Source organism: Lipotes vexillifer, unplaced genomic scaffold, assembly GCF_000442215.2.
Source record: "Lipotes vexillifer unplaced genomic scaffold, Lipotes_vexillifer_v1.1 scaffold7, whole genome shotgun sequence".
Classification (NCBI taxonomy): domain Eukaryota; kingdom Metazoa; phylum Chordata; class Mammalia; order Artiodactyla; family Lipotidae; genus Lipotes; species Lipotes vexillifer.
Window position 1 is genome coordinate 5,134,723 of NW_006792683.1, and position 27,878 is coordinate 5,162,600.

At 39.8% G+C, this 27,878-nt stretch overlaps 1 protein-coding gene across 3 annotated transcripts in view; it reads left to right on the plus strand.

The window, feature by feature from the left end:
* Positions 1 to 27,878, plus strand: part of PRKCQ (protein kinase C theta) — a 106,919-nt gene that overhangs the window by 24,080 nt on the left and 54,961 nt on the right. For all 3 annotated transcript variants that reach the window (XM_007465811.1, XM_007465813.1, XM_007465812.1), the window contains 4 exons: positions 1,463 to 1,572; positions 2,349 to 2,466; positions 4,025 to 4,185; positions 7,802 to 7,975. In XM_007465811.1, the coding sequence (XP_007465873.1) occupies positions 1,463 to 1,572; positions 2,349 to 2,466; positions 4,025 to 4,185; positions 7,802 to 7,975 (563 nt within the window). The remainder of the gene's footprint in view (positions 1 to 1,462; positions 1,573 to 2,348; positions 2,467 to 4,024; positions 4,186 to 7,801; positions 7,976 to 27,878) is intronic.

Here is a 27,878-nt window from a genome sequence, read left to right on the forward strand (position 1 = left end):
AAAAAAAAAAAAAAAAAAAAAAGAGCAAGTGCTCTATGCTTGCTACATGCCTCCCTCTACCTTGCAGTAAATAAGTAGGAAATGGGGCCGCCCAGCGTAAAACCTGCATCCGGGGGAGCCCAGGAGGAGTCAAGCTAACAAGGCAGAAGTCAGAGGGCAGAAGCTATTATGAGCAGCACCTTTACTATATTAAAGGTTCCAATTCAGGTGGATTTTTATGACTTTATACTGGGATGAGTAATAGTTTATGCTTACCTACTAGAAAATGCTGTTTTATTTTGTCTTGTTATGAACTGTTTAGTGAAAACTAAAGGTGAAGATGGCTAAAATTTCACCTAAATATTTCAAGAATATTTTATTGTAATAATAAAGATGAAAGAAAAGTTGTCTTTCATGAGCACCTGTCGGAGGCCAATCACTGTGCTAAGTTTTTGCACACAAATGGGCAAGTAATAAGGTAAGAAGATTAAAACGGCATGATTTTATAGCTTCTCCTGCCTAATTCCACTGTAACAATCCCTGTTGATATTCCTTTATAGAACCTAGCAGGACGTGAGATCAGAGTTCTATCTGCTGGGGTTGGGAAATCTTCGGTAGCTTGTTTTTTGGCATAATGGTGATGTTTCATAAGCAGAATTTGCATTTTTCTAAGACTAATGACATGAAGCGATATTGTCTTTACACAGACACACAGGTGCCCGACCCCCAGTACAAGAAGGCTCCCACAGCCACAGCACGGTTGTGCTGTTTTTAGGACTAATGGATCAGGATACTCCTCCAGCATCGTAGGTCTCAGAGCTAGAAGCCTATACAGATCATTTAGTTCAAGTAGCCCAACTCTCCCATGTGGTGAGAACACGGTCTCCGGACACTTTCCTTCCTTTCACCCCCGCCTCTCACATATGCACCGACCACCCCACTGTCTCAATTTCCATTTCGACTGAGGCTGTACCCTAGGCTTCAGCCTAGAGGGTGGAGAAGCCTCTCGCAGCCCACGTGGGAAAGGGGATGCTTGGACTCCAGTCTAAGTGGCAGTGAATGACCTTCCACTCAGCATTCCACATTACCACCAACTTATTTGCTGGGATCATCCCTGGAATAAGAGCCAACCTCAGTTTTTCACTCTCAGTGATGGCACAGTGGACATGCATTCTGGGAGCAGCCTTCCTCCCCATCCACAGGCTCTGGTTCTGCCTTGAGCGGGAGTCACTTCCCAGCAGCACGCTGAGGAGCATCTGGTGTGTGGGTGAAGGTCTCAGGGAATCGGAGGTGAATGTGCGGTGGCATCGTAAAAGCCCTGCCCTAGTCTGTTTGCCTTCAGTGTCTCCCTCTGCTGGGAAGATGGCGCTGGGGATTTGCCAATGATTCCTCGGGCATACATGCACCTAAAACAGATCACCTGCAGAGTCCGCGGAAGTTGGTTCTATTGCCCTTGCTCAGGGTGTCACTTTCTTCCTTTCAGCATGTGGCATGAACGTACATCACAGATGCCAGACAAAGGTCGCCAACCTTTGTGGCATAAACCAGAAGCTGATGGCTGAAGCACTGGCAATGATCGAGAGCACTCAACAGGTAGGGACGGCTTTTAGGGGACAAGTTCCCACAATTTCAGCTCACCTAGGACTATTCCAGTCCCTTAGCTCTGTGCTCTGTAGCAGCTCTACAGGGCAATGTGGGCTCTATTTCCGAGTACTTGCCTTGACGCTGACTTTCATCTTCGTGTCCACATCCCCCGCTTGAGATACTTATTTATTTAATGCATTTGGATTGTGTGGATCTTTATAAGATCTTAAATTCTTCATGGAATGAGCAGGGGAAGAAACAAATAAATTCATTAAAATTATTGAGGATTCATTGCCAGCTTTATACCTATATATGACACCTATATAATAGCCTGGGGGAAAAAACATATATTTGCTAGAATCATCCCTAGAATGCCTTCAAAACAGAGTCCAAGGCAACTTTTGCCTTGCTACTTACTAGCATGCTGAATCCTCACATCCAAGGACAAACCCTCTTTAAGACTTGGCATTGCCCATGTAAGCTATTTTTCCATCCATTGGCCTTTGATTCTTATTTGTGAGTGAATAATGTGGATAGCATGGGATAAACCAGTTGGCCCCCAGAAAAGTATGCAGGAAGCGAATACATTCTGCTGGTACGTAAAATATGATAGACATCCACAGGATATGGGATCCCTAAGAGAGTTGCCAGGGGGAGGGAGAGATTTGGTTATCCTACACATTAAGGGATCTGAAATGGCTTTCATGCCCATGGACAGCAGGCTGCACTCTCCCGTTAATGATGGGTGGGTAGGTGGGTAGTCTGATTGTTTGTTTGTAACCCAGGCTCGCTGCTTAAGAGACTCTGAACACATCTTCAGAGAAGGTCCAGTTGAAATTGGTCTCCCATGCTCCATAAAAGGTGAAGCAAAGCTGCCGTATGGACCAGCACCAGGGAAAAAAGGTAGCTACCCTGATCCACCGTAGAATCGTCAGTAATTCATCTTGATTAACCTGAGTCCTCTGGATTTAAATTCTCCATGTACCTGGCCTGACAAATGATTCTTTTCTAGTTAGAGATTACAGACCTAGCCACCAACAGAGAGTCTCCTACTTCCTAGAAGTATTATAAAACCAAAATATACCCCACTAGGAAACCTTCATAAGCAGGTGGTGGTGGTGAGACGTTGAGGTGGGAGAAGAAAATGCGGCATCTCTGGAGGAAACTGTTGCAAACTTTTCCTTAGAATTTTAGAACATTACTCCCTGCCGTGGTTAAACAGTTTTACAGAAATAAATCCTCCATAGAGCTCTATGGTAGGAATACCACAGACCATCTTATTCTGTACCTTTGAGACTTTTCTGGAAAGTTGAAGATTAGAAAGGGGATTATGGACACCAAGGGAGGAAAGCGGGGGCATGGTGGGATGCATTGGGAGATTGGGATTGACATCTATACACTAATATGTGTGAAATAGATAACTAATAAGAACCTGCTATATAAAATAAATAAACTCAAAAAAATATATATTAGAAAGGGGAAGAATAGCCTAATGTCCTTAACATTTCTGATGTTATGGAAGTTTATCCAGCCTCCTCTTTGAAGGTCCTTCATGAGAGGATATGACCATGTGATTCTGAATAGTTTCAGCATACATTATAAAATACTTATTTTCCTTGGACTTAGAATGTGAAATATAAACCTAGAGATCGGAAAATAAATGTCATTATTCCAACCACAAAAAGAGACATGATAATTATGTGATGTGATACAGGTGCTAACTATCTAGTGATATCACAGTAGATAAATGTGTCAGTCAACATGTTATGCACCTTAAATTAGCACAGTGTGATATGTCAATGTATTTCAATTTTAAAAAAAGAAATGGGGGTCGGAGGAAGGCTCCAAAAAAGTTTTTCTCCATCTTCTCTGTCAGGGCGTGAGGAATAAATTGTCCTGAAAATTTTTTAAAGAAGGGTTTGGATTAGATTTGGGAAGGGTCTCTGGGCAGAGGAGTAGACCGTGTGTCTCAGACATGATCAAGGTAGGTAGCATCTTGACTCGAAGGCTGTGGCGAATGACGCATTTCAGATCTTTAATGATCTGCTATCCATTTCTTCGTCCCCACACGGTCGGTCACAGAAATTGATGCCACTGTGCCTGTGAGCCACGCAAGCAACGGAGAATCATTTTTCCTCCAATTTGGTTACAATCCCTATTTGTCCGTGATTCGGCATCATCAAAAGTGCTCATTCCTGTTGCATAGATGGTCTTTTGCTGATTGGAATGTTTCTTAACTTGGTATTTTCCCCAGTCTGTTGCATAAAGAGACACAGTCCACCCGCCAGATAGCAGGCTCCCAGGCAGGAAGTGCTGCTTTTGCCCTACAGGAACCCCTTTCTGCATCGCTCTGAATGGAGCTTCAGAATGGGTTGTGGAAAAGAAAGCGTGTTCTCAAAGTAGCTAGAACGACTTTCCGCTGTTCCTTATTTCCTTTTAACCACTGATTTGCCATTTTCAGAGCCTCAGGGGATCTCCTGGGAGTCTCCCTTGGATGAGATGGAGAAAGTAGGCCATCGTCCAGAACCTGAACTTAACGTAGAAAGACCATCTCTACATATGAAATTAAAAATCGAGGATTTTACCTTGCACAAAATGTTGGGGAAAGGAAGTTTTGGCAAGGTATGATATTGTATGTAGAATTCTGTGGCCCAACTTCCAGAAATTGAAGAGCAAATCTGGCCAGTGGAACTGAACTGGTGGAACTGAACCACGCATGGGTGTGCAGAGAGCACATTCCTGGTCAGGAACTGTCATGTGATGCGATATATGTTAGAGGGCAGAGAGACATCTGAATAAATAGGGACCCGGGGAGCTCTGGGGAGTAGCAGCCTCTGCTTCCTGGGAACAACGATTCAAGCCATTTCACTTGGAAGGTGTTCATCCCACGAGCTTGTGTGTTCGATATCTTTGGACACCAAAGAAATGAGAAGGTGCCTCGGCCGGTTCCTATTTCACAGATATTTTTGTTTCATTGGTGGTTTTTCTGTTGTTGTTTTGTTCCTTTTCTCAAACCTGGAGTGTGGTTTTTACCTTCTGTATGATTTCTTCTCTACCAAATGTCCTCAGCCTTGTTTTAGTTTGCCAGGGCTACTGTAACAAAATACCACAGATGGGGAGACTTCAACAACAGAAATTTATTTCTTCTAGTTCTAGAGGCTGGAAGTCCAAGATCAAGGTGTGGACAGGGCTGTTTCTCCTGAGGCCTCCCTCCTGGGTGTCCACGCTGTCTTCTCCCTTTGTCCTCACGTGGCCATTCCTGTGTGCATGTCTGTGTCCTAACCCCCTCTGCTTATAAGGACACCAGTCATATTGGATTGGGACCCACCCTACTGACCTCATTTTAACATAATTACCTCTGTAAGTACCCTGTCTCCATGTATGGTCTCACTCTGAGCTGCTGGGGTTTAGGACTCTTTGGAAGGGACACAATTCAGCCCAGAACACAGCCCTAGCTTGAGCGTCTTAGGAAAAGTTCCACGGAGGAAGTCCCTCCTCTAAATTCTCCTGCCACTCACTCAGGTTATGGGCCATTAGTCAGCCACAGAGGGCAAGGAGAGGAGGAAGGAGACATAATGGAAGAAATTATAATCAACTCTCAGTGACAAGAGGAGATTTTCAAGCCAGTGATTGTAAAGAGGGATGTCATGGAATGTAGGCTTTCAGGTTATTTTGGATATTAAGGATATCACATGTATTAATGGAACTCTCAGTTGTTTTATATTTATATTGGATGCAACGTCTAGGAAAGTTTTAGCCAAAGACTCCTGTTCCATGAATTTGTGCAACCAAGACCAGCATTATGCTCAGCACCTGCTCACTAGACTTTGGCTGCAAAACTTACCCAGTTTATTTAATAAAAATGTAACTGGGTATTGCCATAGCTGAAGGACATTGTGCTGCAGTTGGAGTTTCTGTACAATACCAAGGCATTGCCTTCGGCAAAATCCACTCTGCCCTACAAACTGTAGCTGAAATCCATTAATTCGTTTATTTTGTTTCCACAATAACATGAACCATAGCAGGCTCGTCTGGTGTTAATCTGAGTGTAATAGGCAATTTTAGAGCCAGTCTTCATTAAAATTTAGCATCAATTAATGTGCAGTTTATAACCTGTTTCCAAAAATTGAAAGCACATTATAGAGATGGAAATGGCTTTTTTTTTTTTTTTCAGCTTCTTAGTTTATGGCTGGTCTGGGGATGTTTTATTGAAAGAAGCAATTACCAAAAGAGGACTTTTAATTGTTAAAGGAAAGCTTTTCTTTGTTCCCGTGTGGATTTTACTTTTCAACAAAGTTAAGAAGACATTAAGTTAAACCTATATTCCTTAGTAAATAACCCAAGGGACAGCTGAGAGCTTCAGGTATCCTCAGCTCTATGTCCAAAGCAGTAAGCCCTTCACCATCAGGACCCCGGATCCCTGCACTCTGAGGGGGCTGCACCGTGGGGCCCAAGGAGAGGGGGAGGAAGCACCAGAGCAAAAAGGGGCAGCCATATCTCCTTTTCTTCCAACACTAAGAATACTCAAACTTGTTTTTCTTCTTTCTTTTCACTCTGTATGGGAAGTAGGGTTCCTCACCAAAATGGTAGCCTCTGTATTCTGGTTCTCCATCGATTTTAGGCCCAGGAGAACAAATTGCATGTTTTCTGGGGATATGTATGTACATCATTCATTCTCATCATTCATTCATTCTCTGAATTCTCATCTAAGCTCTACCCCCTCTATCAAGCCAGCTACCCCAAAGTTATGTGTCTGCACTGTATTATTTTAAACATAGACACGTGCATTTTCACTATTGGTGTAACATCATTAACGTCAACAATCCCTAAAAGTCACTAAAAGAAGCAAATGGCAAGTGGTTGGGTTTTTTTTTAAGTATAGTTGATTTATAATATTAGTGTCAGATGTATAACATAATGATTCAATAGTTTTATAGATTATACTCCATTTAAAGTTATTACAAAATAATGGCTGTATTTCCCTGTGCTGTACAATATATCCCTGTTGCTTACTTTATGCATAGTAGTTTGTATCTCTTAATCCTATACCCCTATATTGCCCCTCCCCCCTTCCCCTCTTCCCACTGGTAACCACTAGTTTCTTCTATATATCTGTGAGTCACTTTCTGTTTTGTTATATACATCCATTTGTTTTGTTTTTTAGGTTCCAGTAACTGTCATTTAGAAAGCATTTTACAGTTCACAAGTCACTTTCCCACCTGGTATTTGATTTTCACAACAGTCCTTAGTAGGCAGTGTGTTGATAGTAACTGCTTTTACAAATTCGGGAACTGAAGCAGCCCAGGGAGGTTAATTTGTTTGCCCACATTCCCACAGCTAGTAAGTATCTGTGAAATGAGGCCTGAGCTGGGGTTTTCTGTCTCCAAATGCCATGTCCTCACTCGTGTCAGTCGTCTGTGGCTGCATCATTTGCAAAAGTGAAAGTTGGTGAAACTCTCCATTACATGCCATCTGGTGTCCTTTCTTATAAGATTCATGAAATCAAGTGGAAAAAGTAAACTGTGGAGTCAGATTTCCCACTGAGTAGCTCCATGAATTTGAGAAAGTTACCCTTTGAGCCTAGTTTTTTTTGTAATTATTACTATCTATCTGTGTTGCAGAGTGTTCTGAGCTAAGAATTAAATAGATACTAAAATTAGATAGCACATGTGAAGCACATAGCAGAATGTCTGACACATAGTAGGTCTTGAAGATAATATTAGTGTCTGTGCCATCAGAGGAAATGCTGTGCATTCTTTAAGCACATCAGGAAAGCTCAGTTCCTCACATATTCTTTGTTTGCCTTGAAAAAGTGGGTAAAACTTAGAGTAAGGTTTTATGCTCATTTTCAGTGATACTTTAAGAACAATCAAGTCCTCCTTCCACTACTTGGCTGCTGCTTCCTTCAATACATATTTGCCTCTGAATGTTTTTATAAACTTACTCAGGTCCCTGGGTAGACAGGGCACACTTTTTTAAATAGAATTTTTCAGGGGCTGAGAATAACCCATCCAATTGCACCATAGTTTTGTGAAACCCTTTGAAAGGTAGAGAGAGGATGAAACCGTTCCGTATCATCCCACACCTGTGAGGCTCTATTTGTCTCCATAAAGGGGGTGGAGGAGGATTGGAGAAGTCCTCTTTTCTCACCCAATACATCTCTCTCAGGACTTCGTGACTCTTCTTTAATGAGCGTGAATCCAAATTCTAAAATAAAGTGTCTTCCCCTTCCCTCTAGGTCTTCCTAGCAGAGTTCAAGAAAACCAATCAATTTTTCGCAATAAAAGCCTTAAAGAAAGATGTGGTTTTGATGGATGACGACGTGGAGTGTACAATGGTAGAGAAGAGAGTTCTCTCCTTGGCCTGGGAGCATCCGTTCTTAACGCACATGTTCTGTACGTTCCAGACCAAGGTAAGGCTATCCTTCGTCTCTACCTCTCACCCCAGTAAATCTTGGTGCTCCTGGCAGCCCTCATTTGGAGACATGGGGTACTCTCTCCGTATATTTCTTCTTTACCTTTGAGTCCACCTTCCATCCATCCAAATAAGTTTCTTCTGCTCTAAACACCACTGAAATATTACTTAGAATTTTTTAATGTAGGTGATCGGGAAAGGGCCTTACTTCCGGATTTGTTTTGTTTTTTAGAACTTGGTTTAACTTATATAAGCAGTATGTGACTTGCTTAACAAGGTAGTGCTTTGTGAGAGGGAAAAAGTGACACCTGTTTATTCGTTTTACCATATGTGTGTATTTGAAGAGATGAAATTTGGAAAAATAGATCAAAACGTGTGCGCACTGTTATTTTCCTTTATAAGGCCAGTAGAAAGATCATCCTTTAGAGCGGGCTTCATCAGTGAGGCCTTGAGCATTGTGGTAAAGGGGTGAATTTTGTCAGAAGTGTCTCTTCTGTTCTGGGAGAATTCTCCTCCTGATCTCCTTTTTCCTTAAAATTAAAAAAAAAATTTCGTTTTTGACTCATTTTAGAAAATTTGGAATGTGCTTATATGCTCAGGGAAGAAATCATTTTAGAAAATTGATTTTAGAAAATTTGGAAAGTGCTTATATGCTCAGGGAAGAAATCATTTTAGAAAATTGATTTTAGAAAATTTGGAAAGTGCTTATATGCTCAGAGATCATTTTAGAAAATTTGGAAAGTGCTTATATGCTCAGAGAAGAAAATCATATGTAATCACTTGGGTATACTCACCGTTAATGCTTCTAAGTTTATCCTTCTAGATTTTTCCCCCATTAGATTTTTAAAGGTAAAAATAATGACCTGCTGTAAATACCTCCTGTTCTGTAACTTGCATTTTCAACACTCTCTACATTTCGTCACATCTGTGGATATTCGTCTACAATTTATCTAATTAGGCTACTTCTAAATTTTGTCCTGATTTGAATAACACTGAAATGAACATCCTTGTAGTTCAGTCTTCCTGCACAAACATAACGATTTTCTCTTTTTTTTTTTTTCTACCCTTCTTGACCCTATCCCTATGTATGTAGCCTAGAATAATAAGCAGACCCATGTGGAGCCATATGGTTAAGGTCCAAAGAATATGAGGAGTTTTTCTCTTGTTCTGTTTCAAGCCTTGATGATAATGTCCTACCTTAGGACAAGTAACCGAGGACCTCAAGATGCCTGTAGCCACAGAAGGTGTTAGTGGGGAAACTGGGAGTCAGCCAGAAAATGTGGACGGTCACTTGGGGTTTCATCACCACTTCTCCAGCTCCCAGTAGCTTCTCAACAAGTGTTTAATTAGGGAATAAATGAATAAGTATACTTGGCTAAAATAAAGAGAAACCAGACCATGAAAAAGCACTCAGTGATCATATACTGTATTCAAAGCATTGTGAAGGATATGGAACTAATACAGTTCCTGACCTGGAGAATTTCATACTATAAAACATTAAAGAGGCAAGAATGACACTTCTAACAGTGGTGAGTAATATTAATTGCAGAATGCAGACTCTAAGCACCAGAGCTGAGAAAACTAGAAAGTAGAATTTGAATAGAAATTAGAATAGGCAGAAAGGGTCTTGGACAGCAGAGGTGTAGGGGCTATAAGAAGGCAAGAAGGAATAAAGGGATTATGATAAGCTGTTTAAAAGTAGGCTTATGTTTTACAGCAGGAAGGAGTTTGGACTTTCTGATAATGAGGGTTAGAAAGATTTCCTGCTAGAAGTTTCCTCCTGGAGATCATAAATATCTGTCGGTCTGGGATGGTGCAGATATTTTACTGGAAGACAAAGTAAGGAACTCTGTCCCACTCTCCTGGTCTGTGTTCTAGATTTACTGTATACCCTAGGGGTTACTTACAATCTCATTTTTTCCTCTTGAAATATTGTGGGACTTTTATCAAAGTACTAAATACACCTCAGACCAGGCTTCTAGGGGCATTATGTAATCAAGTTTCACTCGGCACCTTTCCCTGCTGTTTTTTTTTTTTCCTTGCGTTATGCGGGCCTCTCACTGTTGTGGCCTCTCCCATTTGCGGAGCACAGGCTCCGGACGCGCAGGCTCAGTGGCCATGGCTCACGGGCCCAGCCGCTCCGCGGCATGTGGGATCTTCCCGAAACGGGGCACGAACCCGCGTCTCCTGCATCGGCAGGCGGACTCTCAAGCACTGCGCCACCAGGGAAGCCCCCCTGCTGTTTTTATAATTTGTTTGTATTATTTGTAGGGAAGGCTGTTATGAATCCCACTTTGCAGAAAATAGGTATGTTTCCTTCTCTGATTGTCAGTTAGAGCCTCAGGCAGAGTTTGCTTCTTTCCCTGTTACAGGAAATGCTCTTAAGATTTCGAGCCTATGTAATGCTTTACCAAAACCAGAAAAGTAAATGCATGAGAAAAAGTGTCAGAGAATGTACATATCAAATGTAAAAATGACTGTCTCACTACTTAGATTTCAAGGAATTGAGTCCTTTTAGAAATAAGAGATGGGGGGGCAGGGAGAGGCGAAGCTTACATTATACTTTCTGAAGGACCCTGATTTGAGATGTCCTGATTTTTTAATTTTATTCATTTTTTATTGAAGTATAGTTGCTGTACAATATTATGTTATAGGTGTACAATATAGTGATTCATAATTTTTAAAGGTTATACTCCATTTATAGTTATTATAAAACATTGGCTAGATTCCCTGTGTTGTACAATATATCCTTGTAACTTATTTTATACTTAATAGTACTGATTTGTTCTTCAAACCTTGTATGTCAAACAAAATAACCAAATGCCACAAGTGAGTGTAAACAGCAGCAATCGATATGAATCATGATTTCCTCTGGGTAAGTTTCTAATGTAGTCAGTTGGGAAAGGGCCTTACTTCTGGATTCTTTTGTCTGCTTGCTTATTTTTTAGAATTTGGTTTAACTTACATAACAACGAGGATTCCAAGCATATGTGACTTGCTTAACAAAGCAAAGATTGCTTTGGCTCTTTGGGGTCTTCTGTGGTTCCATACAAATTTTAGGATTATTTGTTCTAGTTCTGTGAAAAATGCCACGGGTATTGTGATAGGTATTGCATTAAATCTGTAGATTGTTTTCCGTAGTACGGACATTTTAACAATATCAAGTATTCTAATCCATGAACACAGGATATATTTCCCCATTTCTTTGTATCATCTTGAATCTTCTACATCAGTATCTTTTAGTTTTCAGACTACAGGTCTTTCACGTCTTTTAGTTAAATGAATTCCTAGGTATTTTATTGTTTTTTGATGCAACTGTAAATGGGATTGTTTTCGTACCTTCTCTTTACACAGTATACAGAAATGCAACACATTTCTGCATATAAATTTTGTATCCTGCAACTTTATTTATAAGCTCTAATATTAGTTTTTTCACAGTATCTTTATGGTTTTCTATGTATAGTATCATGTCATCTGCAAATAGTGACAGTTTTACTTTCTCATTTCCAATTTGGATATCTTTTGTTTTCTTGTCTGATTGCTATGGCTAGGACTTCCAATACTATCTTGAATATAAGTGGTGAGAGTTGGAATCCTTGTCTTTTTCCTGATATTAGAAGAAAAGCTTTCAGCTCTTCACTATGGAATAAGTTGTTAGCTGTGGGTTTGTCATATATGGCCTTCACTAAATATGTTGAAGTGTATTCCTTCTATACCCATTTTGATAAGAGTTTTTATCATGAATGGATGTTAAATTTTTTTAAATGCTTTTTCTGTATCTATTGAGATGATATGGTTTTTGTCCTTCGTTCTGTTAATATGGTGTATCACGTTGACTGATTTGTAGATATTGAACCATCCTTGCATCTCTGGGATAAATCCCACTTGATCATGGTGTATGACTCTTCTAATATATTGTTCAATTTGGTTTGTTTATATTTTGTTGAGGATTTTTACATCTGTATTCATCTGGGATATTGGCCTGTAATTTTTGTGTGGTGTCTTTGTCTAGTTTTAGCATCATGGTAATGCTGATCTCATAGAATGAGTTCAAAAGTATTCCTTCCTCTTTAATTTTTTTGGAATATTTTGAGAAGGATAGGTATTAACTCTTTTTATATATTTGGTAGAATTCCCCTGTGAAGCAATCTTGTTCTGGACTTTTGTTTGTTGGGAGGTTTTCTTTTTTCTATTTATTCAATTTCATTACTGATTATCAGTCTGTTAGATTTTCTGTTTCTTCCTGATTCAGTCTCGAAAGATTGAATGTTACTAGGAATTTATCCATTTCTTTTGCATCCATTTTCTGTGCAATTGCATCCATTTTCTGTGCAATTTGCTGGCATATAATTGTTTACAGTTGCCTCTTATGATTCTTTGTATTTCTGTGGTGTCAGTTATAACTTCTCTTTCATTTCTGATTTTATCTGGGCCATCTTCTTTTCTTGATGAGTGTGGCTAAAGGTTTATCAGTTTTCATTATCTTTTCAAAGAACCATCTCTTAAGTTTAAGTGATCATTTCTACTGTTATTTTTGTCTCCATTTCATTTATTTCCACTCTGATCTTAATTATTTCCTTCCTATTAACTTCGGGCTTTATTTCTTCTCTTTATAGTTCATTTAGGTGTCAAGTTCGGTTGTTTGAGATTTTTATTTCTTGAGGTAGGCCTGTATTTCTATGAACTTTCCTCTTAGAACTGCTTTTGCTCTGTCCCGTAGACTTTGGAAAGTTGCATTTCCATTTGTCTCAAGGTATTTTTTATTTCCTCTTTGATTTCTTCAGTGACCCATTGTTTATTTAGTAGTACGTTGTATGTTGTTTAGCCTCCATTTGTTTGTGTTTTTTGCAATTTTCTGCTTTTGATTTCTAGTTTCATACCACTGTGGTCAGAAAAGATGCTTGATATGATGTCAGTCTTGTTAAATTTATTGAGACTTGTTTGGTGGCCTAACATAACCTACCTGGAGAATGTTCCATGTGCACTTCAAAAGAATCTGTATTCTGTTTTGGATGGAATGTTCTGTATGTCATTTAAGGCCAGTGTTTCTTTATTGATTTTTCTGGTTGGATAATCTATCCATTGTTGAAAGTGGCATTAAAGTCCCCTATTATTATTGTATTACTTTCAATTTCTCCCGTTATGTCTGTTAATAGTTAGGTGCTTCTATGTTGGGTGCATAAATATTTACAAATGTTAAATCCTGTTCTTGGATTGACCCCATTATTATTATGTAATGTCCTTCTTGGTCATTTGTTACAGTATTGTTTTAAAGCCTATTTTGTTGGCTATGAATATTGCTACCCCAGCTTTCTTTTCATTTCCATTTGCATGGAGTATCTTTTTCTATCCCTTTACTTTCACTCTGTGTGTGTCTTTAGGTCTGAAGTGAGTCTCTTGGAGGCAGCATATAGTTGGGTCTTGTTTTTTGTTTTTAATCCATTCAGCCACTGTGTGTCTTTTGATTGGAGCATTTAGTCCATTTACATTTAAAGTGATTATTGATAGATATGTACTTAGTGCCATTTTGTTAATTGTTTTCTGGTTGTTTTTGTAGCCCTTCTCTGTTCCTTTCTTATTCTCTTTGCCTCTTTCCTTGTGGTTTAATCATTTTCTCTAGTGTGATGTTTGTGTTCCTTTCTCTTTATTTTTTGTACATCATAGGTTTTTGATTTGCAGCTACCATGAAGTTCATCTCTCGCTCTCGTATATGTATATGAGTTTATTTTAAGCTCAAAGTCACTTAAGTTAGAATGCATTCTAAAAGCACTACATTTGTACTCCCCTTGCCAACATTTTGGTCTTTATGTCATATTTTACATCTTTTTGTGTATCCCTTCACTTCTATTGTAGTTATAGTTGATTTTACTACTTATGGCTTTTAGCCGTCATGCTAGTTTAAGTGGCTCTTCCACAGCCTTTCCTATATATTTGCCTTTACCAGTGAGATTTTTTCTTTCATATATTTTCATATTTCTGTTTATGGCCTTTTAGTTTCACTTACAAAAAATGTTAAAGGGCCTTCTTTAAGGCCAGTTTAGCAGTGATGAACTATGTTAGTTTTCACTTGTCTGGGAAACTCTTGATCTTGTCTTCAATTCAGAATGATAACTTTTCCAGATAGAGTACTCTTGGTTATAAGTTTTCTTCCTTTTAAGTTTTTTCCTTTCAGCACTTTATCATGCCACTGCCTCTGGCCTGCAAAGTTTTTGATGAAAATTCAGCTGACAGTCTTAAAAGGGTTCACTTGTAGGTGACTAGTTGCTTTCCTCTTGCTGCTTTTTCTTATCTTTAATTTTTGCCATTTTCATTGCAATGTGTATTGGGGTGTATCTGTTTAGGTTCATCTTGTTTGAGACTCTCTGCTTCCTGGGCCTGGATATCTGTTTCCTTCACCAAGTTAGGGAAGCTTTCAGCCCTCTTCTTTTCTCCTCCTGGGACCCCTATAATGTGAATGTTAGTAGGCTTGATGTTGTGCCAGAGGTACCTCAAACTATCATTTTTAAATTTTTTTTCTTTTTGCTGTTCTGATTGGGTGATTTCCACTCTTCTGTCTTCCAGATTGCTGATCCATTCTTCTGAATCATCTAATCTGCAATTGATTCCCTGTAGTGTATTTTTCATTTGTTATTGTAGTCTTCAGTTCTGATTGCTTCTTTCTTATATTTTCTGACTCATTGTTGAAGTTCTCATTGTGTTCCTTTATTCTTCTTTTGAGTTCAGTGAGTATCTTTATTACTTTGATCTCTTAAATCCAGGTAATTTACTTATCTCTATTTCATTAGGGTGTTTTTCCCAGGGTTTTATCTTGTTCTTTCACTTGGAACATATTCCTCTGTCTCCTCATTTTGTTTGACTTTCTGGTTTGAATTAGCTAAGACAGCTACGTCTCCTGGTTTTAAAGGTGGCCTTGTGTAAGGAGCATCCCCTGTGTGGGCTGGGCAGCTTTGGCAGGCTGGTTGGGTCAGGCTTAGCCTAGGGGTGAGGGGGGCTGGAACTGGAGCAGGTATGGGCCGGGGGGTGGGGGGCTGTCTCTGGGCAGGGTGTCCTGTGGCCACCCTGGCAGGATGGCTGGAGTAACATGAGCCAGAGTGGCCTACGATATATACCATACCAAAGCCACCCTGGTAGCATGGCTGTAGCTAGTGCAGGGCTGGGCATGCTATGGTGGCCTTGGCAGGCTGGCTACAATGTCTGGACTGTTTTCCCATCCGTGCACAGCACCTCCAACCCTGGAGAGAGTTCCAGCAGTTCCCTGTGTGTTTGGCAGATGCTCTAAGGTTAGTAAATGGATTTCCTTCAAATATGGTCTAAAGTGTCCTTTAAATTGCTGGGTTTTTTCTCACTGTGTGCCAAGGTGGGCAAGTCTGTGCACAGGCCTCTCAGTGGTATCCCTCTCTACTGCACATCTCTGTGTCAGGGGTGATTCCTGTTGATGCTGGGTCTTGGTCCCTCTATCATTTCTTATGCAGAAGCTGTTCAATCAGCTCTTTGTTCTTCAGGAGGAATTGCTTTCTGTGTAGGTGTACATCAGTGTGTCCATGGGAGGAATCTTTTAACTGTACTCACTAACAAATTAAAATCTATTAGAAACAAATTAATCATAAAACCTTGAAAATACATGTCATAAAGTACTTTAGAAAGTCACTGTTAAATTAATTCAACAAATGTTTCTTGTTGACCTGCTAAGTTCTATGTTTCCCCAACAGAGGCAAGACTCAAACTATATGGGGATTAAATTAGAAAACTATTTCCTTTTGCTACCTAATTCTAAGTAGTAAATAGAAAAAAACAAGTTCTAGCTTGGAAGAATAGTGTTCTGCTTTCTTGATTTTAAGATACCGTCAATAATTAGATGCCCTATTTTCTTGATACACAAAATTATTTTAAAAACTAGAAGCCATCTCCCAATTTGAGAATTGTCTAAATGTGAATTAACATGTATGTCAATTAGAAATTGCATTGGCTGCTAGTAACAGGGATAGAAAATAACAATGACTTACATGAGATAGAAGTGTTTTTCTCTTCATATAAAAGGAGTTACATACATGGATCAAAGCAAGTATGACAGTTCCATGGTGTCAGAGATCCAGGAACCATCTGCTCCCTGTTCCATCATCTACTGTACTGAGTTCCCATCCTCAAGGGTACTCCTCAGTCCAATATGGCTGCTAGAGCCCAGCCCTCACAGCCACATTCTAGGGAAGAAAGAACAACCCCATGCCAGCTTAGTCTTCTTTCTTAAGTCACTTTTCCAAAAGGCCCACAAAAAACTGCTGCTTACCTCTCTCTGGCTCTTCTATAGCTGTAAGGAAAGCTGGAAAGTTGAATCTTAAGCACATTGTCATCCAGAATAATTTTTTTTTTTTTTTTTTTACTAAGAAAGAAAGGGAGGCAACCAGCCATTTCTCCTCCAACATATATATTAAAATAAAGAAAATATGATTAAAACTAGGTTTACTGAAGCCTATTTTGTGCCAGATAGTTTCCTAGGAACTTTAAATATATTATCTCATTTAATTCTATAAACCCAATGAAGTAGATATTATTATTCTATTTTACCTATGAGAAAACTGAAGCTAAGAAAGATGAACCTTGCCTTAAGGCCACTCAGCTGGAAACGGGAAACAGCATTCAATCTTACCATATGTCTTTTTCCAGATATGGGCCTCCTATATATTCATACCATGTCTTAATGACATGTTGTCTCTGTAGTATCTAAATGTTCACCTACAGGGGGAAAAAAACACAGAAAAATAGTTTTCCTCTCTTTTTAATTATGCTAGATTAAAAGTTCAATAACTCAAGTACACAAAGTTTCTCTGATCTATTTCTGATAACCCTAGGTGAAAATAACAGGGTTTGGAAAGGAAACACAAAATTCAACTGAGTAAATCGAATTATCTTTTTTTCAACAATTCATGAATTGAGCAGCATCCGTCTAGCAAACAGAAAGGAGCTCTGAGGACCTGTATGAAATGGAAGACTTTTATAGGCAGAAAGTAGGGAGCGACAAGGAAAGAGCAGATTGTTTCAGTCAAGGTCACCTTCCTTAGATGGATGTCCTCACTGGTGCTGATCAGGAAGTTCCAGACTGACTAGTTAAGATTACATTCCTGGGGATGTTTGGAATTGCAGTTAGCTTACATATTAAGTGCCGGTTTGGAGATGTGGGCTTAGCACAAGTGATTCCATTTGGGGACTGTTGTCTCTTTTCTAACAATCACACCCCCTCTTTTGCCTCTTTTGATCAGACCCTCAACTGGGAGATGTGATCAAAATTTAAGGTATTAGCACCACTCCCAGCTACCATTCTGAAGTTCTCATGGTTTTTGACGGTCCTTTGTGTGGTCTTCACAGGTCAGGATGTTTTTTACTTAATCAGTGGTATTCACAGGCCACAGAGCTCAGGGTCACAATTTCTAAGTCAGTCATTCTCTTCATTCCTTTCTTGAAGTTCCACTCTTAGGGAGATCATTTAGTTGGTGGTCAGTGGCTGCAAACATGAATTTAAAGCCTTTGAAAGAATACAGCATTCCAAGGAGACCACTATGATTATGAAAAGTAGGATAATTCCCAATATCTGGAGTGCTCTTCAGCCCCAAGACCCAAACTAATCAAAATCAAATAAGTCAAAGAAAGACCCCATTGAAAGAGTCACCTGTTTAAGGCAAGTGGCTTGTTCGGTATTTTTATGTAAGTGAGCCTCGACTTCCTCAGAAGTGTTAATCCAGGTGCAACAGGTTGCCTTGGCTTAGTGAAGTAGGGCCCTGACAAAGAAAGGGTTTGCTTCCCCTTCGCCTTGTGTCCCTTTCTTTGTATACAAAGGCTGGATACAAAGTTCCCCAAGTTTGGGGTTATTAACCAGAGAGAGGGAAGCAGACCAGAGGGTCTCTAACGTCATGGATAGATCAGAGTTCTTGATGATAAATCCAGCAATCTAAAAGGATACCCCCACACAAACCCAAGCAGTGGCCTGGGAGATATGGATGATGATGTTATCTTTCCAGGCCAGTGCCAGAGTAAACGCTGAAGAGAGGGTGTCAGGTTTAGTTGTCCAGCAGCCTACCTCAACATCGGCTACTTCTGTTTGATTTTGAGGTCTTCAGCGGGTGTACAGTACCCAGCATCAGGTGGGGACTTCTTCTGTTGTGAGATATGTACCCAAGGTTCAAGCCCCTGCATGTTGGCTGCCATCAGGTTAGTGAGGAAGATCTGGTAGAGTCCCTTCCAAGGAGACACAAGGGCAGTCTTTGTTCTTAGTGACTCCAAGTCAGAAGGGTGGGAGAAAACTGGAAGCATTAGTTTGGAGAGTCACAGCCAGTTAATTGACGGAACCAGAAGTATTCGAGATCCAATCCAGTTTACAGGTTTATAACAAAACCTCAAAAACAATTACCAGGATTAGAATCTAATATCTACAAAGATACAATTTTCCTCTGTATCATCACCATTTTTTTAACCAAAGATAATTACAGTAAACCTAATTCGTTTGCATTGAACGTGGCCTGATTAATTACATAAGTGCAGCAAGAATAGTGACTGACCATTTAAGCTCTTTTAAAAACTGTTTCCTGGAAAGGAATCTCAGAGTGAACTCTTAAAGCCTCTGAGGCTTTAAGCTAAGCCAAAGTCTCACAGTAAGATTTTACCTGCAATACCTATAGCTTTGGGTGAATTTCTCTCTTCTTGAGGTCCAAAAAACATGCTGAGTTTCCTGGAACCTACCAGGAAATTACCTTTCTTACTCACCTGGTTAGCTCCCAGGAACCTTGGTACCAGAGTACCAGTCCAGTTTTTCCAAGGGACTTTACTGACTCCCTAAAGTCAACCTTAGTTATTTAAATCTGTCTGGTCATATCTGAGTCTATACACATCTCTCTCACATATAACGTTCCAGTCAAGGTCTGGGTAATATAACCAGTGTATCCAATTGTGTCCTGTTACAAAAACAGACTCTCACTGAACTTAACGTAAATAACTATTTTTCCATAAAAAGAATACTTGAGAGTTTCTGGATTCTAGAGGAATCAGAGAGAAAAAGTAAATGTTTCATCTTTGTTTACAAAAGTATACTTTACCTAATTGTAAGCCATGATAACTCAAGAGAAGTCTCAAATCTGGAAAAACAAAACACTAAAGTACCAGCAGTATTTCAAATAAGTCATAAAAATTCTAATCATCCTCCTCAGTTCATTCAGTCCTGTGTTATTAATTATTGTTCTGCTTGAATCCAGTTTTTTCCATTAGTTCTGGGAAGTTTTACGCAGTTCAGTTTTGTGATGTAAAGTTATCATTAACCTGTGTTTGCCATAGTTCGCTTCATAAATCTCTTCAAAGATGAGGCACTTTTTTTTTTTAACATCTTTATTGGAGTATAATTGCTTCACAGTGGTGTGTTAGTTTCTGCTTTATAACAAAGTGAATCACTTATACATATACATATGTCCCCATATCTCTTCCCTCTTGCATCTCCCTCCCTCCCACCCTCCCTATCCCACCCCTCTAGGTGGTCACAAAGCACCGAGCTGATCTCCCTGTGCTATGCGGCTGCTTCCCACTAGCTAGCTATTTTACGTTTGGTAGTGTATATGTGTCCATGCCACTCTCACTTTGTCCCAGCTTACCCTTCCCCCTCCCCGTATCCTCAAGTCCATTCCCTAGTAGGTCTGCATCATTATTCCCATCTTGCCCCTAGGTTCTTCTGACCAATTTTTTTTTTTGATTCCATATATATGTGTTAGCATACGGTATTTGTTTTTCTCTTTCTGACTTACTTCATTCTGTATGACAGTCTCTAGGTCCATCCACCTCACTACTAATAACTCAGTTTCATTCCTTTTTATGGCTCAGTAATATTCCATTGTATATATGTGCCACATCTTCTTTATCCATTCATCTGTTGATGGACACTTAGGTTGCTTCCATGTCCTGGCTACTGTAAATAGAGCTGCAATGAACATTTTGGTACATGACTCTTTTTAAATTATGATTTTCTCAGGGTATATGCCCAGTAGTGGGATTCCTGGGTCGTATGGTAGTTCTATTTTTAGTTTCTTAAGGAACCTCCATACTGTTCTCCATAGTGGCTGTACCAATTTACATTCCTACCAACAGTGCAAGAGGGTTCCCTTTTCTCCACACCCTCTCCAGCACTTATTGTTTCTAGATTTTTTGATGATGGCCATTCTGACCGGTGTGAGATGATATCTCATTGTGGTTTTCATTTGCATTTCTCTAATGATTAATGACGATGAGCATTCTTTCATGTGTTTGTTGGCAATCTGTATATCTTCTTTGGAGAAATGTCGATTTAGGTCTTCCTCCAGTTTTTGGATTGGGTTGTTTGTTTTTTGGGTATTGAGCTGCATGAGTTGCTTGTATGTTTTGGAGATTAATCCTTTGTCAGTTGCTTCATTTGCAAATATTTTCTCCCATTCTGAGGGTTGTCTTTTCATCTTGTTTATGGTTTCCTTTGCTGTGCAAAAGGTTTTAAGTTTCATTAGGTCCCATTTGTTTACTTTTCTTTTTATTTCCGATTCTCTAGGAGGTAGGTCAAAAATGATCTTGCTGTGATTTATGTCATAGAGTGTTCTGCCTATGTTTCCTCTAAGAGTTTTATGGTGTCTGGCCTTACATTTAGGTCTTTAATCCATTTTGAGTTTACTTTTGTGTATGGTGTTAGGGAGTGTTCTAATTTCATTCTTTTACATGTAGCTGTCCAGTTTTCCCAGCACCACTTATTGAAGAGGATGTCTTTTCTCCATTGTATGTTCTTGCCTCCGTTATCAAAGATAAGGTGACCATATGTGCGTGGGTTTATCTCTGGGCTTTCTATCCTGTTCCACTGATGTATATTTCTGTTTTTGTCCCAGTACCATACTGTCTTGATTACTGTAGCTTTGTTGTATAGTCTGAAGTCTGGGAGCCTGATTCCTCCAGCTCTGTTTTTCTTTCTCAAGATTGCTTTGGCTATTCGGGGTCTTTTGTGTTTCCATACAAATTGTGAAATTTTTTGTTCTAGTTCTCTGAAAAATGCCAGTGGTAGTTTGATAGGGATTGCATTGAATCTGTAGATTGCTTTGGGTAGTAGAGGTATTTTCACAATGTTGACTCTTCCAATCCAAGAACATGGTATATCTCTCCATCTATTTGTATCATCTTTAATTCCTATCATCAGTGTCTTATAGTTTTCTGCATACACGACTTTTGTCTCCTTAGGTAGGTTTATTCCTAGGTATTTTATTCTTTTTGTTGCAGTGGTAAATGAGAGTGTTTTCTTAATTTCACTCTCAGATTTTTCATCATTAGGGTAGAGGAATGCAAGAGATTTCTGTGCATTAATTTTGTATCCTGCGTCTTGACCAAATTCATTGATTAGCTCTAGTAGTATTCTGGTAGCATCTTTAGGATTCTCTTTGTATAGTATCATGTCATCTGCAAACAGTGCCAGCTTTACTTCTTCTTTTCCAATTTGGATTCCTTTCATTTCGTTTTCTTCTCTGATTGCTGTGGCTAAAACTTCCAAAACTATGTTGAATAAGAGTGGTGAGAGTGGGCAACCTTGTCTCGTTCCTGATCTTAGTGGAAATGCTTTCAGTTTTTCACCATTGAGGATGATGTTGGCTGTGGGTTTGTCATATATGGCCTTTATCATGTTGAGGTAAGTTCCCTCTATGCCTACTTTCTGGAGGGTTTTTATCATAAATCGGTGTTGAATTTTGTCAAAAGCTTTCTCTGCATCTCTTGAGATGATCATATGGTTTTTCTCCTGCAATTTGTTAGTATGGTGTATCACACTGATTGATTTACGTATATTGAAGAATCCTTGCATTCCTGGAATAAACCCCACTTGATCATGGTGTATGATCCTTTTAATGTGCTATTGGATTCAGTTTGCTAGTATTTTGTTGAGGATTTTTGCAGCTATGTTCATCAGTGATATTGGCTTGTAGTTTGCTTTCTTTGTGACATCCGTGTCAGTTTTTGGTATCAGGGTGATGGTGGCCTCGTAGAATGAGTTTGGGAGTGTTCCTCCCTCTGCTATATTTTGGAAGAGTTTGAGAAGGACAGCTGTTAGCTCTTCTCTAAACGTTTGATAGAATTTGCCTGTGAAGCCATCTTGTCCTGGGCTTTTGTTTGTTGGAAGACTTTTAATCATAGTTTCAATTTCAGTGCTTGTGATTGGTCTGTTCATATTTTCTATTTCTTCCTGGTTCAGTCTCAGAAGGTTGTGCATTCCTAAGAATTTGTCCATTTCCTCCTGGTTGTCCATTTTATTGGCATATAGTTGCTTGTAGCAATCTCTCATGATCTTTTGTATTTCTGCAGTGTCAGTTGTTACTTCTCCTTTTTCATTTCTAACTCTATTGATTTGAGTTTTCTCCCCTTTTTTTCTTGATGAGTCTGGCTAATGGCTTATCAATTTTGTTTATCTTCTCAAAGAACCAGCTTTTAGTTTTATTGATCTTTGCTATCATTTCCTTCATTTCTTTTTCATTTATTTCTGATCTGATATTTATGATTTCTTTCCTTCTGCTAACTGGGGTTTTTTTGTTCTTCTTTCTCTAATTGCTTTAGGTGCAAGGTTAGGTTGTTTATTTGCGATGTTTCTTGTTTCTTAAGGTAGGCTTGTATTGCTATAAACTTCCCTCTTAGAACTGCTTTTGCTGCATCCCATAGGTTTTCGGTCGTTGTCTCTCCATTGTCATTTGTTTCTAGGTATTTTATGATTTCCTCTTTGATTTCTTCAGTGATCTCTTGGCTACTAAGTAGTGTTTTGTTTAGCCTCCATGTGTTTGTATTTTTTACAGATTTTTTTCCTGGAACTGATATCTAGTGTCATAACGTTGTGGTCAGAAAAGATACTTGATACAATTTCACTTTTGTTAAATTTACCAAGGCTTGATTTGTGACCCAGGATATGATGTATCCTGGAGAATGTTCCATGAGCACTTGAGAAGAATGTGTATTCTGTTGTTTTTGGATGGAATGTCCTATAAATATCAAATTAAGTCCATCTTGTTTAATGTATCATTTAAAGCTTGTGTTTCCTTATTTATTTTCATTTTGGATGATCTGTTCATTGGTGAAAGTGGGGTGTTAGAGTCCCCTACTATGATTGTTAGTCAATTTCCCCTTTTATGGCTGTTAGTATTTGCCTTATGTATTGAGGTGCTCCTATGTTGGCTGCATAAATATTTACAATTATTATATTTTCTTCTTGGTTTGATCCCTTGATCATTATGCAGTGTCCTTCATTCTCTCTTGTAATAGTCTTTGTTTTAAAGTCTGTTTTTTCTGATATGAGAATTGCTACTCCAGCTTTCTTTTGATTTCCATTTGCATGGAATATGTTTTTCCATCCTCTCGCTTTCAGTCTGTATGTGTCTGTAGGTCTGAAGTGGGTCTCTTGTAGACAGCATATATACGGGTCTTGTTTTTGTATCCATTCAGCCAGTGTATGTCTTTTGGTTGGAGCATTTAATCCATTTACATTTAAGATAATTATTGATATGTATGTTCCTATTACCATTTTAATTGTTTTGGGTTTATTATTGTGGGTCTTTTGTGTTTCCTGCCTAGAGAGGTTCTTTTAGCATTTGTTGTAAAGCTGGTTTGGTGGTGCTGAATTCTTTTAGCTTTTGCTTGTCTGTAAAGGTTTTAATTTCTTGGTCAAATATGAACGAGATCCTTGCTGGATAGAGTAATCTTGGTTGTAGGTCTCTCCCTTTCATCACTTTAAATATGTCCTGCCAGTCCCTTCTGGCTTGCAGAGTTTCTGCTGAAAGATCAACTGTTAACTTTATGGGGATTCCCTTATGTGTAATTTGTTGTTTTTCCCTTGCTGCTTTTAATATTTGTTCTTTGTATTTAATTTTTGATAGTTTGATTAATATGTGTCTTGGTGTGTTTCTCCTTGGATTTATCCTGTATGGGACTCTCTGTGCTTCCTGGACTTGATTATTTCCTTTCCCATATTAGGGAAGTTTTCAACTATAATCTCTTGAAATATTTTCTCAGTCCTTTTCTTTTTCTCTTCTTCTTCTGGGACCCCTCTAATTCGAATGTTGGTGCATTTACTGTTGTCCCAGAGGTCTCTGAGACTGTCCTCAGTTATGTTCATTCTTTTTTCTTTATTCCGCTGTGCAGTAGTTATTTCCACTATTTTATCTTCCAGGTCACTTATCCGTTCTTCTGCCTCAGTTATTCTGCTATTGATCCCTCCTAGAGACTTTTTATTTTCACTTATTGTGTTGTTCATCATTGTTTGTTTGCTCTTTAGTTCCTCTAGGTCCTTGTTAAATGTTTCTTGTATTTTCTCCATTCTATTTCCAAGATTTTGGATCATCTTTACTGTCATTACTCTGAATTCTTTTTCAGGTAGACTGCCTATTTCCTCTTCATCTGTTAGGTCTGGTGGGTTTTTGCCTTGTTCCTTCATCTGCTGTGTGTTTCTCTGTCTTCTCATTTTGCTTATCTTACTGTGTTTGAGGTCTCCTTTTTGTAGGCTGCAGGTTTGTAGTTGCCGTTGTTTTTGGTGTGTGCCCCCAGTGGCTAAGGTTGGTTCAGTGGGTTGTGTAGGCGTCCTGGTAGAGGGGACTAGTGCCTGTGTTCTGGTGGATGAGGCTGGATCTTGTCTTTCTGGTGGGCTGGTCCACGTCTGGTGGTGTGTTCTGGGGTGTCTGTGGCCTTATTATGATTTTAGGCAGCTTCTCTGCTAATAGGTGGGGTTATGTTGCTGTCTTGCTAGTTGTTTGGCATACATACAGCTCCACTGTAGCTCGCTGGTCATTGATTGGAGTTGGGTCTTGGCATTGATATGGAGATCTCTGGGAGATTTTCTTCATTGGATATTACATGGAGCTGGGAGGTCTCTTGTGGACCAGCGTCCTGAACTTGGCTCTCCCACGTCAGTGCACAGCCCTGATGCCTGGCTGGAGCACCAAGAGCCTGTCCTCCACATGGCTCAGAATAAAAGGGAGAAAATAAAGAAAGAAGAAGATAAAGTTATTAAAATAATTATTAAGAAAAATTGTTTTAAAAAACAGAACCCTAGGACAAATGGTAAATGCAAAGCTATACAGACAAAATCACACACAGAAGCATATACATACACACTCACAAAAAGAGAAAAAGGGAAAAAAATATATCCTTGCTCCCAAAGTCCACCTCGTCAATTTGGGATGATTCGTTGTCTATTCAGGTATTCCACAGATGCAGGGTACATCAAGTTGATTGTGGAGATTTAATCCGCTGCTCCTTAGACTGCTGGGAGAGATTTCCCTTTCTCTTCTTTGTTCGCACAGCTCCTGGGGTTCATCTTTGGATTTGGCCCCGGCTCTGCATGTAGGTCGCCAGAGGGCGTCTTTTCTTCGCTCAGACAGGACGGCGTTAAAGGAGCAGCTGACTCGGGGGCTCTGGCTCACTCAGGCCCGGGGGAGGGAGGCGCACAGAGTGCGGGGCTGGCCTGCGGCGGCAGAGGCCAGCGTGACGTTGCTGCAGCCTGAGGCGCACTGTGCGTTCTCCCAGGGACGTTGTCCCTGGACCCTGGCAGTGGCGGGCTGCACAGGCTCCCCGGAACGGGGGTGTGGATAGTGACCTGTGCTTGCACACAGGCTTCTTGGTTGCGGCAGCAGCAGCCTTAGCATCTCATGACTGTCTCTGGGGTCCGCGCTGATAGCCGTGGCTCGCGCCCGTCTCTGGAGCTCCTTTAAGCGGCGCTCTGAATCCCCTCTCCTTGCACACCGCCAAAGAGGCAAGAAAAAGTCTCTTGCTTCTTCATTAGCTCCACACTTTTTCCCGTACTCCCTCTCGGCCAGCCGTGGCGCACTAGCCCCCTTCAGGCTGTGTTCACGCCGCCAACCCCAGTCCTCTCCCTGGGATCCGACCTCTGAAGCCGAGCCTCAGCTCCCAGACCCCGCCCGCCCGCCCGCCCCAGCGGGCGAGCAGACAAGCCTCTCGGGCTGGTGAGCGCCGGTCGGCGCCGATCCTCTGTGCGGGAATCTCTCCGCTTTGCCCTCCGCACCCTGTGGCTGCGCTGTCCTCCGCGGCCCCGAAGCTCCCCGCTCCGCCTCCCGCAGTCTCCGCCCGCGAAGGGGCTCCTAGTGTGTGGAGACCTTTCCTCCTTCACGGCTCCCTCCCACTGGTGCAGGTCCCGTCCCTATTCTTTTGTCTCTGTTGTTTCTTTTTTCTTTTGCCCTACCCAGGTACGTGGGGGAGTTTCTTGCCTTTTGGGAGGTCTGAGGTCTTCTGCCAGCGTTCAGTAGGTGTTCGGTAGGAGTTGTTCCACGTGTAGATGTATTTCTGATGTATTTGTGGGGAGGAAGGTGATCTCCGTGTCTTACTCTTCCACCATCTTGAAGCTCCTCCAAAGATGAGGCACTTTTGAAGAAATACTTTTGTAAAAGCATCTGAGTTAAACAGTAACTCTCTGTAATGACAAAGACTTAAAAAAGAATATGGTTAAAGATCTAATGAGAGTTCATTTGATAAGGAAATATAGTTATATCTGTGATATACATTTTAAAATAATAACTGGAAGTATGATTACATTATACCAGGACATATCAATTTTGGGAATACTTATATATCTGTACAAATACAACATAAAGGAGGCTTAGTGTTACTTTTTGACAGTGCTTCCCATGCAATTTAGCATAACAGTCTTAGCTTGTTTTCTCTCCTTATAAAAAGAGAGGTGTTAAACTAATCTTTTGAAATGTTCCTGGGGCTCTCTGGAAAATCTCAAAGTTGGTTTGAGGTCAAAAAGATTTCATTTAGAATTTGATTTGTGGGAAGTTTGTCAAAAACATCAAAAGGTTTAAAAATACTTGGTCACATAGGACATAGAACATTGTGAAATAGGCATTCTGTGGCTTAATATAGTTTTTAAAATTTCTTGAGAAACATATGCTTTCTGATAGTAAGTATTTCAGTATGGCACAAAAAAATATTTACTGATAGACCCAAATATCTTTAGTTGCTCTGTAGGAAGCCAAAAGTAGATAAACCCGTGTTCAGTAATTAGTGTTTCAATATTTTATTTGGAAATTATCTAGATATTTGATGCCTATCCATCATTTAATTTAACTTAGCAAAACTTTGCTTCAGGTTACCACAAAGTTTTGAGGAAACTATTTAAAAAGTTACCTAAAACCTTTTATCCCATTTACATCTATTTAATTCACTTGTTCTCAATAATTATGTTGAGGCTACCCACAAAAACTTTGTGAGACATTAGACAAAGTCAACCATCACCCCCGACCTATTTTTCTTGCTGAATACTTTGTAACAGAGATAACATGAACTAATTTGAGCAGTAAAACAAAGTTGTTCATCTGCATTATTTTCAATGCTAATAATTCCTAAGACCCATTTTAATTAAAATCCAACAAACGTCAACTAGCTTTTATTTACCAAGGATTATCTCAGACCATGTGAATTTGAGAAGCATTTGGGTTAGTTTCTATTACCGGCATACCTTGCTTTATTGCACTTCACAAATACTGCATTTTTTATAAATCAAAGCTTTATGGCAACCCTGCATTGAGTAAGTCTGCCGCTGCCATTCTTCCAACGGCGTTTTCTCACTTCATGTCTGTGTCACATTTTGTTAATTCTTGTAGTATTTCAAACTTTTTAATGTTACATTTGTTATGGTGGTCTGTGCTTAGTGATCTCTGATGTTACTACTGTAACTGCTCCACTGACCGGCCGTTTCTCTGTCTCTCTCCCTCTCTTTGGGTTCCCCCCTAGTCCCTGAGACACAATATTGAAAGTAAGGCCCGTTAATAACCCTACAATGGCCTCTAAGTGTTTAGTGAAAGGAAGAGTCACACATCTCTCGCTTTAAATCGAAAGCTAGAAATTATTAGGCTTAGTGAGGAAGGCATGTTGCA